This window comes from Geotrypetes seraphini, chromosome 4, assembly GCF_902459505.1.
Source record: "Geotrypetes seraphini chromosome 4, aGeoSer1.1, whole genome shotgun sequence".
NCBI lineage: Eukaryota > Metazoa > Chordata > Amphibia > Gymnophiona > Dermophiidae > Geotrypetes > Geotrypetes seraphini.
The window spans coordinates 495071-513424 of NC_047087.1; the positions used below are offsets into that span (position 1 = coordinate 495071).

At 43.6% G+C, this 18354-nt stretch overlaps 1 protein-coding gene across 2 annotated transcripts in view; it reads right to left on the reverse strand.

Moving 5' to 3' along the window:
- KARS1 (lysyl-tRNA synthetase 1) overlaps positions 1-18354 on the reverse strand; it is a 204518-nt gene that overhangs the window by 37307 nt on the left and 148857 nt on the right. For both annotated transcript variants that reach the window (XM_033942265.1, XM_033942263.1), the window contains 3 exons: positions 12987-13160; positions 4371-4456; positions 3503-3588 (listed from right to left, as the gene is read on the reverse strand). In XM_033942265.1, coding sequence (XP_033798156.1) covers positions 3503-3588; positions 4371-4456; positions 12987-13160 — 346 coding nt within the window. The remainder of the gene's footprint in view (positions 1-3502; positions 3589-4370; positions 4457-12986; positions 13161-18354) is intronic.

The following is an 18354-nucleotide window of genomic DNA, read 5'->3' on the forward strand; positions in this document are numbered from 1 at the left end:
ACTAGCGTGCTCGACTTTAAGAATAAATGGGACATCCACGTGGGATCTCTACGTAGGTCGAGCAGCACTCTGACTTAATGGGGTGGGACAGTGGAGTGGGCAGACTTGATGGGCTATAGCCCTTTTCTGCCATCATCTTTCTATGTTTTCTATGTTTCTATGAGGACACAGGCGAGCTCTTGCCCACGGAATTACATCATGGTTGCCACCATGAGACCCAATACCTGCAGGTACTGCCAGGCCGTCGAAGCGGGGACTGCCAACATGTTCCGAATCGCACCCCTGAGTTTCAGTTTTCTGGATTCTGGAAGAAACACCCGGTTTAGACCCGTGTTGAATTGGATACTCAGGTACTCCAACTCCTGGAACGGCATGAGGCAACTCTTCTTCAGATTGATCACCCATCTGAGATGCTCCAGTAGAGACACCATTTGGCGAACCACCAAGCGGCCCTGCTCCTATGAGGGAGCTCTGATCAGCCAGTCGTTGAGGTACGGATGCACCAACACACCCAGAGATCGCAGATGGGCAGCCACCACCACCATGATCTTGGTAAAGGCTCTGGGTGCCGATGCCATCCCAAAAAGGAGCACCGCAAACTGGAAATGCCTCCCGAGAACATAAGAAGTTGCCTCCGCTGAGGCAGACCAGAGGTCCATGCCGCCCAGCGGTCCGCTCCCGCAGCGGCCCATCAGGCCTATTGCCTGAGCAGTGGTCCCCGACTATCCCTATAACCTACCTCTACTCCTAGCTGTACCCCTCAATCCCTTTATCCTCTAGAAACCTATCCAAACCTTCTTTGAAGCCCTGTAATGTGCTCCGGCCTATCACAGCCTCCGGAAGTGCGTTCCATGTATCCACCACCCTCTGGGTGAAAAAGAACTTCCTAGCGTTTGTTCTAAACCTGTCCCCTTTTAATTTCTCCGAGTGCCCCCTTGTACTTGTGGTTCCCCATAATCTGAAAAATCTGTCCCTATCTACCTTTTCTATGCCCTTCAGGATCTTGAAGGTTTCTATCATGTCTCCTCTAAGTCTCCGCTTTTCCAGGGAGAACATGAATCCGCAGGAACCTCTGATGTTCTGGGAAAATCGGGATGTGGAGATACACTTCCGTGAGATCCAAGAAAGCCAAAAACTCCCCGGGTGCCACTGCTGCTATTACATAACGCACCATTTCCATCCGAAAACGCGGAACTCGCAAGCATGCTTTGAGGTCCAGAATTGGTCTGCAATCGACGGAGTTCTTCTTTGCACGATGAAGTAAATAGAGTATCTCCCACAGCCCAGGTCGTCCTGTGGGACCTGCTCTATGGCCGCCAGATCTAGCAACCTGCGCACGGTAGCACGCACCTTGCCAGCCCTGGCCGGATTGCCCTCAGGAGAGAACATAAAGAAGTCCACTGGCGGCCGGAAAAAGTGCAGTCGCAGACCTTTCCTGAGTACCTCTAGAACCAACTGGTCCGAGGTTATCCTCAGCCATTCTGGAAGGAAGGCTGACAGCTGCCCCCCAATTCAGGGAGGCCCCGCAAGATCCCTGGCGTCATAATTTTCTTTTGGAAGGAACCGAAAGTCAACTTGGGAGGATGCAGGCACACTGTACCTCCAAAGCGAGGTCTGTAGGAGGCTCCGAAACGCTGTCCCACTGCAGGGGGTCCGGCGTGCTGCGAGGTCCTCCACAAGGGATGAAAATTTGGCTGTCCCGACCCCCTGGGTGGACGAGATCTAGGGCTAGGAAGCACCTTAGGCTTATGGTCCTGCACACTCGCCATAAGGTCATCCAAACCCTGACCAAATAAGAGCGAACCTTTGAATGGCAGCTTGCTCAGAGTAGCCTTGGAAGAAGAATCACATGACAACTGGCAAATCCATAACAATTCTCCTAGCAGAGACTGAATAAGCTCCCAGCTTAGCAAAAGCCTTAAAAATATCATAGAGGGCGTCAGCCAAATAATTTACTCCAGAGACCAGGAAATCGAGATCCTGAAGGACAACCTCCTCAGGATCCTGATGAAGTTTAGTATGACATGCCCGGGCCACAAAAGAAGTGGCCGCTGCTGCTTGCACCTCCGTCGCAGCAGAATCAAAAAGATGCTTCATGACAAAATCCAGTCTACGGTCCTGGACATCCTTCAGGACCACCCCTCCATCTGAGGGCAAGGAGGTATGTTTAGTGACCTGAGCCACAGCTGAATCCACCCTCGGCAGGACTAGGCGCTTGGAAAATTCCGAAGTCATTAGATACATGGCCCTAGCGCACTTCAGAGGACCCTCCGGGGCCTCCCAAACCTCCAGAAGCATTTCTGCCAAATCAGCGCGATCCGTGAGCAGAATTAACTGAGATGATAGCATGCAGAGAAGCTGCAGAACAAACTGGGCAAGACAGGAAGCTCCCGGGCAGGTAGCCCAAAGGGGAGGGATCATCTTTTAGTTGCCTGCAGCTGAAGCTAATAAAGATACAAGATCCCCATCCTTTCAGCATCCAGAGAGCCTGTACAAGAACTACCTTTATTTGTGCTTTGTTTTAATTGTGTTAATTAATACTTTTTTTTTCTTCTGATGTATTATATAACTATTATTGTATAGGACGATTGTTGGTTCCTATGTATGATGTAAATCTGTTATAAGAACATAAGAATTGCCACTGCTGAGTTAGACCAGTGGTCCATCATGCCCAGCAGTCCGCTCACACAGCGGCCCTCTGGTCCAAGACCAGCACCCTAACTGAGATAAGCCCCACCAGCGCACGTTCCTGTTCAGCAGAAACTTGTTTTCCCCTATAACAGCCTCTGGAAGAGAGTTCCAGCTTTCTACCACTCTCTGGGTGAAGAAGAACTTGGTTGTATCTATAAGTATTATAGAACTTAAAAAAAAAATTTAGCATTGAATTTTAGCTGCCAAATTTCAGACCATTCTTCAAGCTTCTCCAGGTCTTTCTTTGTGTGATTCACACCATCTGGCATATCTACTCTATTGCAGATTTTGGTATCATCCGCAAAGAGGCAAATATTACCTGACACACCTTCAGCAATATCGTTTATAAAAATGTTAAAAAGAACAGGTCCAAGAACAGAACCTTGAGGCACACCACTGGTAACATCCCTTTCCTCAAAGCGATCTATATTGATCACTACCCTCTTTCGCCTTCCACTCAATCAGTTCTTGACCCAGATATAAAAAGGATGGAGTATGTCCCTCAAATATTCCTCGGTGAAGACTGAAGCAAAGAATTCATGTAGTCTCTCCACTATGGCCTTGTTTTCTCTGAGATCCCCCCCTTTACCCATCAGTCCTCTAATGGTCTAACTGATTCTGTTACTGGTTTCTTGCTGCTAATCCACCTAATAAAGTTTTCATTATGTGTTTTTGCCTCCAACCCAATCTTCTTTTCATAGTCATGCAGAATGTTTCACGTTGAGCACAATGTCACAACTTTTGGCAATATGATAGGTCCTTAATTCACTGGAGTATTTTCCTGTATAGAAAGAGGAAGAATCCATCTTACCATTTGGCCAGGGGACTCATGATTTGAGGGTGGTCGCATATGAATGTGGGGTTAATACATGTGACTTCCAAGAATTCGCCAACCAGCTGAAAGAAAGAGCCCAGAAACCATTTAGCTAATAGGAGTGACTGATTAGTTTCGACTATTATAAGGCTATAGGGCAAGGAGGGTGTTATTATTCAGAGCTGAAATACAAACCTTCTGGAAACTTCACACTTTTTCTTTCATAACCAACTAGTCACAATACACCATATATTACACCCTTGTTAATGTATATGATGGGTAAGATCTAGTGTCATAGTCACGGGGAGGGGCTGGGCTCTACTCTGCTTTTAACGGCCAAGCTTCAAGGGAGGGCAGGAATGTTGCCTTCTTTCCTTGATTATGGACCAATGGACATATTTTCAAGCTAAGTCTGAGTTTATTTTTAGGAGCTGGCTGGGGAGTTCTCAGAGCAGGACTTCCTGTTTGATCTTGCACTCATGTGATTGAACAATTGTATACCACTGTTTAATTTATCACATTGATTAATTTGAGCACACGTGAGGTGTCCTATGATGGTATGCAGGCAGAGGGTGATTAACCTGTGCCTTATTGTGTAAAGTGCTGGAGAATTCTCTCCCTTCACTTCCCTCTCATGCTGAGGACACCCCGCTTCACTATAATAATTTGTATGATTTATTTTATAAACATTATTGCGTGGTCTTTTCCTCAAGTGCTGAGATATCAGGTTGTTCCCGCTCAGTGAACCTATTGACTTTTACTGCTTTTTTTTGTGTGGTTTTTGAAGTATCTTTAGCTGTTTTTTTTGGAGACATTGCATTGTTTGTTAAGAATTAAGAAAAGCCACAAGGCCCGATGACTTTACCTTGTCCAGAAGTCTAGCTGTCGTTCTGGGAAGTGGGCACTCCACACCTTTCTCAATACAAATCTCATCAAGCAACTTGCGAGTTTCTGTGTTCAGAAAAAAATGGTTACTGAATAAAAGACAAGAAAGTGAGAATGGAAGCAAGTGTAAAATGGTTGTGAACGAATGCTTCCTATGGCTCTGCTCAGAATGGTATGAATGTCAAAGACTTCTGTTATTCATAAGTTGGATTATATGTTTTTGATGACTAAACTGACAGCATTGAAGTCTGGTCGATTAGGACCTTTTTATAAACTTTGGGATCCTTATATTTCTTGGAAGTCTGGTGTTTAGGATTTTTTTTCCTCGGACCCCTGAGAGTTCTAAGGTTGGGGGAGGGGGAAGGGGGTTGGGATGGGGGGTGCTGTTCTTGTGGAAGTGTATTTCAGCTGTTTTGAGCTTCAGATGTTTGTATTGCTTTTCTTTCTGCAATTTTTCTTGTAACAGTTGTGTACCTGGTGTTATATTTCAATAAAGAAATTAAAAAAAAAAAAAAAAGTACAAATCAAAACTGCTTTAAATACTTTCACTGGCAAAAAACTCCCTCCCAGAACAGCTCAGGTTTAGAAAAGAGCAAAGTCACCCGGAGGCATGTTCAAGGACTTAGCTGGCAAAAGACGACTTGAGCTCCAACGCTGTCATGTCTTCTTCAATCTTCCCAACAAGCGACCTTGTTTCACCAATGTTTGGCTCATCAGGGGAACAAATAGTGCATGACTGCACTTTTCAAGGCTGTATTAAGTCCTTGAACGTGCCTCCGGGTGACTTTGCGCTTTTCTAAACCTGAGCTGTTCTGTGAGGGAGTTTTTTGCCAGTGAAAGTATTTAAAGCAGTTTTGATTTGTATCTTTTGGTTCTATACTGCTGAGGCTTTTTCTCCCTCTTTTTGGGTGCATGTTGGGTTTGAAGAGGGGGGTACCTTGGTGCCATGATTGCACAACATTTTGACTCATTTATTTTTTTATTTCAAGTAAACATGGATAGCTTGCTCAATGGTAGATTTAGGATTTCGGGTGAGGGCTCTGAAGGTGTGTTGGTAGTACCGTTAGATAGTTGTGTTCATAATTTTTCTATTTTATTATTGAAGTATTGAGCTAGTACTTGAGCTTGAGGGCTGTCGCTGGTAATAAGGTGTTGTTTATCATTTGTAGTGAGAGATTGAATAATAGTGTTTAGGGCAGAGGTGTTTTATGCCTTGTTAATCTGTTTAGAGTAATATTTCTTTTTGGCAGGAATTATTGATTGTTTATAGTAATTGGCTCTTTCTTTGCATACGTTTAACGAGTGTAAAGATTTTTTTGTGCTTCCATTTTCTCTCTGCTGCTCAAAGTTGTCTTTTGAGGAGTTTTAATTCAGCTGTGTACCATGGATTTCCTTTAGCATTATCATAATTTGTGATTTGTTTGATTGGGGCAATTTCTTCTAATAGTGTTTTAGTGTTAATTCCCCATATGTTATTTTGCTCGTTTAGTGGGAGAGAGAGTACTGAAATGATCTAGGTCAAGTTTAAATGAGGTTAGTATATGACTTTCTTCAATTTTATTTAAATCTCTAATTGTAAATTCTAGTCTTTGTTGTTTTCTGGGAGAGAATTGGCTTAAATGAGATGATTAGCAATGAATGGTCAGTCTTTGGTAGGAAAGTGTTAGTATTAAATAAGAGCAGATCATTGCAGGGTTTAGGAGCAAAAAAACATATCTATTGTGTGGCCTGCAGAATGGGTTGGTTCTTGAACGAGATTAGATTTAGATCTTCGGTCAATGTTAGTAGATCAGATGTGAAAGGATGTATGGAAAGAACAAAGGTAGCTCAATGGACTGATTTAGGTGAAATTCTGTGACAATGTTTGGAAGGAATTTAGGATGACTTCTAAGGACCACTTTATCGTGATGAAATACTGTAAATCAGGGATGCCGAAAAGATCGATCACAATCGATCAGTAGATTGCAAAGGCAACGTGAGCTGATCGGGGAGCCCATCCCGGGCTCCGTGATAGACTCACGTTACATTTGTGTTCTGTTCTCCCTGCTTTCTCAATGCCAGGCCAGGTATATGCAAGCGCAGGGCCCACAAGCTTTTCCCCCCGTCAAGTCTGACGTCGGAGAGGAAATTCCGGGCCAGCCAATCGCTGCCTGGCTGGGCAGGAACTTCCTCTCCGATGTCAGAATTGACGTCGGGGGGTTACATGAACTATGGATGTCATGTGACCCATGAAACACATCATTTTTCTTGTTGAGATATTTTGTAGAGCGGATACATGAATGCAAAGTTGAAGCAAGGTGTTTTGTCTTTGTTGGGATAAGCATTGAAGATGATGACCTACACTGGAAAATGACACGGGGACAAATTTTTCCCTGTCTCCATAGGAACTCAATTTCCCCCATCCCCGCAAGTTTTGTCGATGTCCTTGTCCCTGCCCCATTCCTGTAAGCTCTGCCTTATCCACACAAGCCTCAAACACTTATGATTTTAAAGTGTTTGAGGCTAGTGCAGATGAGGTCAGAACTTGCAGGAATGGGGCAGGGACAGGAAAAGAACTCGCTGGGACGGAACGGGAAAATGAGTTACCGCAGGGACTAGGAAAAATTTGTTCCTGTGTCATTCTCTAACCTACACAAAAAAGAAGAAATTTTCCGTGGTCCGGATGGATGGGAATGTATATGTAGGCCTCTTTGAGGTCTAGAGAACACAGCCAATCATTTTGTTCTAGAAGTGAATATAGAGTCTCCAGGGATAGCATGTGAAACTTCTCTTTGACCAAATATTTGTTGATAGCTTGGAGGTCGAGAATGGGATGAAGACCTCCCATCTTCTTTGGAATTAGGAAATACCTGGAGTAGAACCTGTGATTTTTCTGGCTCTTTAGCATTTTTGTAGAAGAGATTTGATTTCCTGAAGAAGATGGGACATCTGTTGAGATGTGAAAGAGGACTCTCTTGGAGGGTTGTCTGGAGAAATTGTGATAACATGAAGAGAGTAACCCTCCTGTATGACTTTGAGGACCCAGAAGTCTGTGGTAATGAGAGTCCAGCATTGATGAAATAAGAGAATAAGGGCTAGATTCACTAAGCCCACCAATCAACTTACGACCACTTAGCGACCCCTTTACAACCCGATTTCCCTCCAACCAGATTCACTAACCTCTGTCCTGATCGTCCTCCGATCCGCACATGCAAATGAGCGGGTACGGCATTCAAATGCAGGCAGGAAGCGATTCACTAAAATAAAAAAGCAACACCGACTGGGCTAGCTAATCCAAAAATAAGCCACTGCTGAGGACCAGTTGCTGAGGTCCTTTCCGATTGCCCTACCCTTCAGCCACCCAGCTCTCTGCTCTCAGCCCCAAATCTCCTCTCCTACAGCTGCGAAATGCCGTGTGGCAACAGGGGTGGAGGTAGCCATTGCTACAGTATACAGGGGGCTGGTTGCCTACTGGGGGTTGAAGGCTGACATTGGGTTGTATCAATAGAAATTTCGTCAGCCGAAAGCCTGAAGTTATAATGCCGTTGTACAGGGCCATGATGATACCTCATCTGGAGTACTGTGTGCAATTCTGGAGGCCACATTACAGTAAGGATGTGTGCAGAATTGAATCGGTTCAGCGGACGGCCACCAGGATGATCTCGGGGCTCAAGGGTCTCTCGTACGAAGAGAGACTGAACAAATTGCAGCTCTACACTCTCGAGGAACGTAGGGAGAGGGGAGACATGATCAAAACATTTAAGTACCTCACAGGACGTGTTGAAGTGGAAGATGATATTTTCTTTCTCAAGGGACCCTCAGCCACAAGAGGGCACCCGCTCAAACTCAGGGGCGGAAAATTTCATGGTGACACCAGAAAGTATTTCTTCACAGAGAGAGTGGTTGATCATTGGAACAAGCTTCCAGTGCAGGTGATCGAGGCAGACAGCGTGCCAGACTTTAAGAATAAATGGGATACCCATGTGGGATCCCTATAAGGGTCAAGATAAGGAAATTGGGTCATTAGGGCATAGACAGGGGGTGGGTAAGCAGAGTGGGCAGACTTGATGGGCTGTAGCCCTTTTCTGCCGTCATCTTTTATGTTTCTGCTGCAGAAGCGTGCGGCAAGAGGAGCAAAACAAAACGAGACAAGCGTGAAAGGATCTTTAAAAAAAAACCAAACATACTGAAGTGTGCGGATAGGATAATATTATAATAGTAATGTCCTTCCACTAAGGCAAAATAAGTAATACAAAAATATCTTGTAAAAGATGCATGATATAAAAAAGAATTAAAATACGGCAATGTAGGACTAAAATTAAAAAAAGAAAAGTTGCAACAGTAGGAAACCTGCCCACTTTTTCGTCTCTCAAGCGAATGATAGAAGAAAAAGGGGAGGGGGTGAACCTGGGCTGGTCCAACGAGGCAGATGGTCTGCGCATGCGTCGGGATCGCTAGAGAGTGATCCCAACAGTCGGATGGGGGTGTGAATCCAATCGCCCTCATTTGCATGAGGGTGATTCATGAATCAGCCCCCTGGACACGGACCGGATCAGATCCCTCAAGGATTGGATCCGATCCATGCCCTTTGTGAATCTAGCCCTAAGGCCTTCTATGGGTTGGAGAGGTAGCTGAGATAATCCACTGATCACTGTTGGATTAGGAGCCGTTGCTGGTTTTAAAGGCTTACTAGCTTTTATTTGGAAGGTAAGAAGTTTTAAATAAGGGTTATAATAATAAATAGTGGTAAAAATAAGCTTAAATAAGTGTTTTTGATCCAAATATTCCGTTGCAATTAAATCCCTGATGCAGTGGGAGCATAGACGGCCCCGCAAAACGCAGGCTACATCAGATCAAAGTAAAATAAAAGCTAGTAAGCCTTTAAAATCCAGCAACAGCTCCTAACTCAACAGTTTATATGAAATGCTGAAGAAATAAGACAGCAAGATAAGTACTGCTTTATCAAACTAACATAGTATGTAAATCTGCATTTGCACTGTCTGCCAATTCCAATTTTGAAATATCTGTATGGTATTGAAGATTTCAACGTTAAGTTTTTGTTTTTTTAATCTTTATTAAATTTTCAGATCTTACAAAAAGTGCATCATTACCTACATGTCATAACCATAACAATTAAGCACTTATAAACATTCAGAATCAGTTTATCAATACCCCAAAATACCTCCTCCCTTCCCAACCATCAAAGAAAAGAACAAAGAATCATATAAATATATACCCACCCTCCCATCCCATCCCAAATACTATATCAGCAAAAATAAAACTACAGCAATTCTACAAAAGATGACAATGGACCCCACACTAATTTGAATATTTTTGTGTTTCCTAACAAATCTGCATTCATTTTTTCATATTTATACACTAAACATAGATTTGCCCACCAGAAAGTTAAGACGGTCCCAATTTTTCCAGTTACACGTGATCAACTGCATAGCTGTTCCCGTCATAATTAAGAAGATTTTTAACGTTTGATAAAAAGAAGGGTGTGTCATAGTTATGCATAGGCAGCAATGGGAAATATCCTTGTCTGCTTTTTTTTTTTTTTTTTTTTTAGAAAAACCTGTTTTTTTGTAACTTTGTTCAATAAAGGAAATAGAATTAATAAAATAAGAACAGTGTAGTTAGGAGGGGGTTGGACGCCTATGATGTAAGCAGGAGCAGATAAAAAAAGCCCTGAATAGGGTGTATGGCTCCATTTCCTGAGGCAAGCCACGCTTTTTAAGAAAATCACACCTATAAAGATTTACAAAAATTTGTAAGGCGTTCAAAAAAATGTTGTAAGATCACCTATACAGCTCTATTTCATGTTTTAGTGGTTTTCACTAGATCACTAACCAGGCTACTTAAGATGTTCTACTAGACTTCCCATACCAGGTGCTGCTATCCTATTCCATTCAGAGTTTTGTGGAGTGGGAGGGGGGTCAGTGACCATGGGGGGACAGTGTGTGTATTTGTGTGGGGGGGGTATCCCTCCAAAAGAAAAGAGAAAAAAACATTACACCAACCTAATAGGCACGGAAACCCAAGACACCAAAAAACTATTCCAAAATATTAAAAGATCTAACTAACACCATACCCTATTTGACCACTAACAATAACTCCTCCCCTAGCTGAACACTTCAAGAATAAAATTACAAACACCAGAGCTACTCTCATTAGTAACCCAACCCACCTACTCGAAGTCACAATACTCCCCACAGAAAATGAATCTTGTGCTGCAGACAGATCTTGGTCCCAATTCCCTAAGATACATTGGACCGAATTCAACAAACTCTACAATAAGTACAGCCACGCATCATGTGAACTCAACCACTGCCCGCCATATCTCCTGTCATCAGCGAGCACTAAGTTCCGTACTTTATTCCTACACTGGATACAAACCATGCTCACAGATGGCATTTTCCCGAATGACCTCAGCAAAATCATCATCACCCCAATCTTAAAAGACCCAAAAGGACCAACAGACCTCTCATCCAACTACAGAACAATAGCCTCAATACCTCTATATATCAAACTAACAGAAGGATTAGTAGCCAAATTCCTCACCAACTATCTCGAGCACCATAACTTACTCCATCCCACGCAATCTGGCTTCAGAACTAACTTCATCACAGAGACACTACTAGGCTCCCTTATCGATACAGCAAGACAACACCTCAGCATTGGAAAAAAAATGCTGCTCATACAGTTGGACCTGACGGCGGCATTTGACCTGGTAGACCATAACATCCTACTGCAAATCTTGGACTCAATAGGCATCTCAGATAAAGTATACTCATGGTTTGAAGGTTTCTTAAAATCCAGAACATACAAAGTAAAATCAGACAAAGAAAAATCCAAACCTTGGTCCAACCCCTGCGGCGTTTCACAAGGGTCCCCACTGTCCCCTACTCTCTTCAACCTATATACGGCCTCTCTTGGCGTTTACCTGAACAAACAAGGCCTATCCTCTTATAGCTATGCTGATGACATCACCATCCTCATTCCTTTCGACCAACCAATGCTCTTAATGTCAGACACACTAAACAGAACTCTAGCTACAGTTACGACTTGGATGGAAGACCACAAACTGGAACTCAACCCAGACAAAACTAAATTCATCCTCCTAGAAAATAACAAAATCCCAACCATAACCAACTTAGAAATCAACTCTATCAACTACCCTTTGCAAACCACCCTAAAACTTCTAGGTATGACTATTGACAGAGGCTGCACCATGCAACCGCAAATTAACAAAACAATACAGAAATCTTTCGCAGTTATGAGAAACCTTAGACAAGTCTGAAAATTATTCAAAAAAAACACAATTTCAGCTCCTAGTACAATCTCTAATCCTAAGTATCCTAGACTATTGCAACATCCTCTACCTCCCCTGCCCTGCAATAATGATTAAACAACTACAGACAATTCAGAATACAGCTCTGAGACTCGTCTATTCATTGAAAAAACATGATCACATTACTGAGGCATTCATCAATTCTCATTGGCTTCCAATCCAGGAAAGAATACAATTTAAATTCTATTGTATACTATTTAATTCCTAGAAGGTAGTTACTACTGGCCACGGACTACTGGCCACTCAGGCAGCGAAGATAGACAACCAAGTCTCCAACCTATTGACAACAACCCCAGACTACAAGATGTTCAGAAAGGAAATAAAAACTATACTCTTCAAGAAATCCCTTAATAAAGCTTAATACCATGATAAAGCTTAACCCCCCTCCCTAACCCCAGATCCTACTTTTCCCTCTCTTGGAAACCTTCTCTGATCTAACGTTGTAACCCTTCTTCTATAACTCTTTTTGTAATCCGCTTTGAACCAAAAGGCAATGGCGGAATAGAAAAATCTGTAATGTAATGTAATGTAGTCCTGTTCAGTTTGGATACCTTTTTGGCACTTAGACGCTTTTAAAAACAGGTCTAGCTCACAACATCTAAGTTCAATCCAGGATGTCTTGGGAAAGGTTCGATTATTTCCTGTCTAAGCCTGTCCAAAGGCTGCCAAGAAAATGCCTCCGACACCGCCCCCTCCCCCCCTTTAGCTCTGAACATACAGCAGCTAGGACGCCTCACAAGACGTTCAGAAAGATGGTTTTGAAAATCGGCACTTGGATGTGTTTGCGAGAAAAATGTCCAAGTGCTGATTTATGCCATTTTGGACATCTTAATGTTTTGGTTTAACAGTTGCTTCTCCCTTTTGTCTCTCTAGTCTTGTCTTCTGTGCATTGTCAGTCACTTGAAGGGCAGGAGCTTATGTCATCTAGTGAGGATATTTTGTTTAATGCAAGGCTCTACCACTAGTATCTTGGAGTTAAAACTGAGTCCCAAAGCCAGAGTAAACTTAAGCCAAATAGCTGGTTTCTTTTTTTCTGGTGCATGCAATGGTCTCTTCATTAGACATTAAGTTCTGAATGGCACGTGGCAAACTGCTACTCTCCAGTTCCTAAGTCATCTTTGGAACACATAGATGCTCTGCATCTCCAGGTCTAGAAACATCTGTATTACACTGAAATCAACAAAACCTGGAAAAGGCGATAGAGTTACAACAGTTGTAGAAAATACAAAAGATACAAAGTAACGTCAAAACACTGCTTCTTACCTTCGGTCTCAAGCTGGTCCGTAGCAGGGAGTGCTCTCCCCAGTGCTTTTTCAAGCTCTTCTATCATGCTGATTCTGCAAAAGGGGGGCGTGAAGTCAATTTCATAAGTCTCGCCTTTTGGACCGTCTGGATGGTAAGCTACCCTATACCCACCAGTGACGTCTTTCACCATCCCTGTAACACAGAATATCTGAGCAGTGGGTGCAGCTATTTATAGACTATAAACAAGACAACAGAAAATGTAAACAACTGGAAGGGTAAGAAAAGAGGATTTCTATAGCGCAATACCTTGCAGATTAATACGGTTAACAGAATTTTTAAAAGGCTGAGTAAATCACAGTGTACACATTAAGGCTTTCTTTATCAGTCAAAGAGCAACCTGTCGGAATGTGCCAAGGAATTCTGATTTTAGCTACCTATAGGTCTTGTCAGTAACTACCTTCTAGGAATTATTCAGTTGCAATTCTCCACACAGCAGATGCTGTTACATAGAAAACATGATGGCAGATAAAGGCCAAATGGCTTATCCAGGCAACCCATCCAAAGTAACCATTATTCTGGAGGCCGCACTTTCAAAAAGATATAAAAAGAATGGAGTCGGTTCAGAGGAAGGCTACTAAAATGGTATGTGGTCTTCATCATAAGGCGTATGGGGACAGTCTTAAAGATCTCAATCTGTATACTTTGGAGAAAAGGCAGGAGAGGGGAGATATGATAGAGACGTTTAAATACCTATGTAATGTAAATGCGCATGAGTCGAGTCTCTTTCATTTGAAAGGAAATCTGCAATGAGAGGGCATAGGATGAAGTTAAGAGGCGATATGCTCGGAGTAATATAAGGAAATACCTTTTTACAGAAAGGGTGGTAGATGCATGGAACAGTCTTCCAGAAGAGGTGATGGAAACAGAGACTTTGTCTGAATTCAAAAGGGTCTGGGATAGGCATGTGGGATCTCTCGGAGAGAGAAAGAGATAATGGTTATTGTAAATGAGCAGAGTAGTTGGGCCATTTGGCCTTATCTGCCATCATGTTTCTATTCCCACGTGCCTATCCCAGGCTTTCTTGAAATCAGTCTCTGTCTCCACCACCACGCCTCTACCACCCTTTCTGTAAAAAAAGTATTTCCTTAGATTACTCCTGAGCTTATCACCTCTTAACTTCATCCAATGCCTTCTTATTCCTGAGCTTCCTTTCAAATGAAAGAGACTAGAGAATGACATGGTGGCTGTTACCTGCAGCTAGCCGCGGGTAACCCGCCGAAACAATGAGGGGAATAGTGCTCACTGCGGGTACGGGGACAAGGCCATCTACCGCCCCATGGAGCGGTGAATGGCCTTGTCCCCGCAGTTAAGGGAGGGAATGCACGCGGCCCCTTCCCTCCTTCCTCCCTACAAGAATCTATCTATCTCCCTCCCCCTTACCTTCGCAGCACATTTTGAGTAACTTCTTCACAAGCCATCAGAGCCTGCAAGCAGTAGCATGCGTGTGTGGGCGGAAGCTTCTCCTCTTGACGCATACTTGGAGGAGGCAAAGTATGAAGCTCCTGCCCCCTCCCCCAGTGTGCTACAGAACTCATAGTAACATAGTAAATGACGGCAGATAAAGGCCTGGATGGTCCATCCAGTCTGCCCAACCATACATGCTGCATAAATTAATTATTTAATTTAAATGGTCCTTTTTCTTAGATATTTCTGGGCCAGAACCCCAGAGCCCTGCCCGGTAGTGTGCTTAGGTTCTATCTACTGGAGTCTCCATCAAAGCTCTCTCCAGCCCATCTTAACCATTTCAGCCATCGAAGCCCTCCCCAGCCTGTCCTCAACTGAATGTCCATATACGGGACGCAGACCATGCAAGTCTGCCCAGTACTGGTCTTAGTTCCTTCAATATATACCCGTCGCTGATCTGGCACCAATCATGCAAAATCAATGTCCACATTCAACAGATTAGGGGCTGGGGAGTCCATCCTAAATGATTTTTTATCAAATCAAGGGGTTTTGAGGCAAAAATGAAAGGTTAGAAAAAAAGATCCTTTTTAAAATCCAAGATGGCCACCGCCATGAATTCGCATCCAAAACAGCAAAAACAAACAAAATCCAAAAATAAAATATAGCGATTTGGGGGTCTGTGAAAAATGGTTTAAAACAACTTTAATAATCCACCCCCGAAGTTCCCATGGGCAATAATGGAGAGTTACTCACAGCTTCTTCAGTGCCAGTCTGTCAGCATTTTTCAGTGTCAGATTGGAGGGAAGGATTTTTCTTCGACTTTGACCTCCACCCCCACGGATCCCTGTCCACACAGTTGGGAGCTGAAAAGACAGCCTGCACCTTAAAACACGGGTGGGTTTCACTCCAGACACATACAGCCTGCACTTGAAACTCGTGATAAGGTCACCGGCAAGCAGACTCACAGGGGAAGGGACCCGGAGTCTAGAAATGGTGGAACACAGCAGGCTGCCTCCACAGATCCACCAGAGTTTCCAGCACCACAGGACTGCGTCCTTTCCTCCTACAGAGAACCCCTGGGAAGGTGTCTCAAGGCACTGAAGCCACCGATAAGCAAACTTTAAGCGAAAAAATAAGAAAAAGCAGAGCAACTTGTCATGAGACTTCTGTACAGATTTCTTGCAAGAAATTGTAACTGGATATGTTTGCTAGCTCTCAGGCTAAGGGGGCGGAGCATGTACTCAAAAAAAGTGTTTGGAGTTCTGCAACTCCCAGATTGCGGTTGGGAATCCGGAAGCGACATAACAGAATTCTGAATAGCCAAAGTTGTCTGCACTTTTAATTTATATACATTGCAGCTACTTGTGAAAGGAAAACCACATGCACAGCTTCCTTCTGAAAGCAGCAGCTATGGAGTACACTTGATAAAAGCAGCTGCATATTCTACATCTGTAGTTTCAGCAACAGCAAGACAGAGTGAGAAACATCTGTAAATGAATATGCATTGTTTTACTCCCCAGTATGAACAGGCCTACTCAGGAGTAGCTGGGAAAATTTTACAGGGATAAACAGCTACAATATTTATCTGGGTAAATTGTTATAGCTAATAAAGCATATAAGAATGGAATACATTAAAGTTCCCAAATTCTTATATAGAAACATAGAAAGATGACGGCAAAAAAGGGCTATAGCCCATCAAGTCTGCCCATTCTACTGACCCATCCTCTTAAGTCTATACCTAGTGACCAATTCTTCAGTTTGACCTTCGTAGGGATCCCACATAGGCATCCCATTTATTCTTAAAGTCCAGCATGCTGCTGGCCTCGATCACCTGCACTGGAAGCTTATTCCAACGGTCAACCACTCTTTCTGTGAAAAAATACTTCCTGATGTCGCCATGAAATTTCCCGCCCCTGAGTTTGAGCGGATGCCCTCTTGTGGCCGAGGGTCCTTTGAGAAAGAAGATATCATCTTCCACCTCGATACGTCCTGTGATGTATTTAAATGTCTCAATCATGTCTCCCCTCTCCCTACGTTCCTCTAGAGTGTAGAGCTGCAATTTGTTTAGTCTCTCTTTGTACGAGAGACCCTTGAGCTCCGAGATCATCCTGGTGGCCATCCGCTGAACCGATTCGACTCTGAGCACATCTTTACAGTAATGTGGCCTCCAGAATTGTACACAGTATTCCATATGAGGTCTCACCATGGTTCTGTACAATGGCATTATGACTTCAGGCTTCCTGCAGACGAAACTTCTATTGATACATCCCATCATCTGCCTTGCCTTAGATGAAGCCTTCTCTACTTGATTGGCAGTTTTCATGTCTGCACTGATGATTACTCCTAAATCTCATTCTGCTGAAGTCCTAGTTAAAGTTTCTCCATTCAAGGTGTAAGTTCTGCATGGATTACCACTACCGAGGTGCATAACCTTACATTTCTTAGCGTTGAAGCCCAGCTGCCAGGTCGAGGACCATCTTTTCAATGTAAGCAGGTCCTGTGCCATACTATCCTGCAAATTGCATTCACTTACTATATTACATAGTTTGGCATCATCGGCGAATGATGTTATTTTACCCTGAAGCCCCTGAGTCAGATCCCCTATGAATATGTTGAAAAGGAGTGGACCCAGGACTGAGCCCTGCGGTTCTCCGCTGGTCACCTCCGATGTTTTAGAGAGGGTATCGTTAACCACCACCCTTTGAAGTCTTCCACTTAGCCAATCATTGACCCATGCAGTTAGTGTCTCTCCTAACCCCATCGATTTCACCTTGCTCAACAGCTTGCGGTGTGGGACGCTATCAAAAGCTTTACTGAAGTCCAGGTACACGACGTCCATAGACTCTCCCAAGTCCAGCTTCCTTGTCACCCAGTCAAAGAAGCTGATGAGATTGGATTGGCAAGACCTACCCTTGGTGAATCCATGTTGACTGGGATCCCGTAGATTCCCCTCATTCAAGATCGTGTCTAATTTGCGTTTAATTAATGTTTCCATGAGTTTACACACTATTGATGTGAGACTCACCGGTCTGTAATTCGCAGCCTCTGCCCTGCAACCCTTTTTGTGCAGAGGGATGACGTTGGCTGTTTTCCAGTCCAAGAATACTCTCCCCGTACTTAGGGAGAAATTGAAGAGCATGGCTAGCGGCTCCGCCAGGACATCACATAACTCTTTGAGCACTCTTGGGTGCAGATTGTCCAGTCCCATGGCTTTGTTCACCTTGAGTCTTGTCAGTTCGCTGTAAACGTCACCTGGTGAGAACTCAAAATTCTGAAACGGGTCTTCCATGCTTGAATTAGCCTTTAACTGAGGTCTGTGTCCTGGTGCCTCGCATGTGAAGACTGAGCAGAAGTATTCATTCAATAGTTCGGCTTTATCGGAATCTGATTCTACGTAATTCCCGTCCGGTTTGCTAAGGCATACTATCCCATCTGTGTTTTTTTTCCTATCACTAATATACCTGAAGAAGGATTTGTCCCCCTTCTTAATGTTTTTTGCCAGAGTTTCTTCCACACGAAGTTTGGCCTTCCTAACTGCTATTTTGACCGCTGTAGACCTGGTCCTATATTCTATGTTAGCTTCTCTTGTCTCCGTGCGCTTGTAGGAAAGAAATGCTATTTTCTTCTCCTTAACAAGGTACGAGATCTCTGCGGTGAACCATTGGGGTTTATTGTTTCTTAGCCATTTATGTACTGATTTTACGTAGCGGTCAGTTGCTTCGTGTATAGCTGATTTCAGGGTTGACCACATAGTTTCCACATTACCTGTCTCAGCTTGATCCTGCAGCGTCCGATGGACGAAATCTCCCATGCGTGCGAAGTCTGTGCCTCGGAAATTAAGTACCTTTGTTTTTGTGCTTGATCTGGGGAAGCCTTTCTTAAGGCTGAACCTTACCATGTTGTGGTCGCTGGAGGCTAGCGT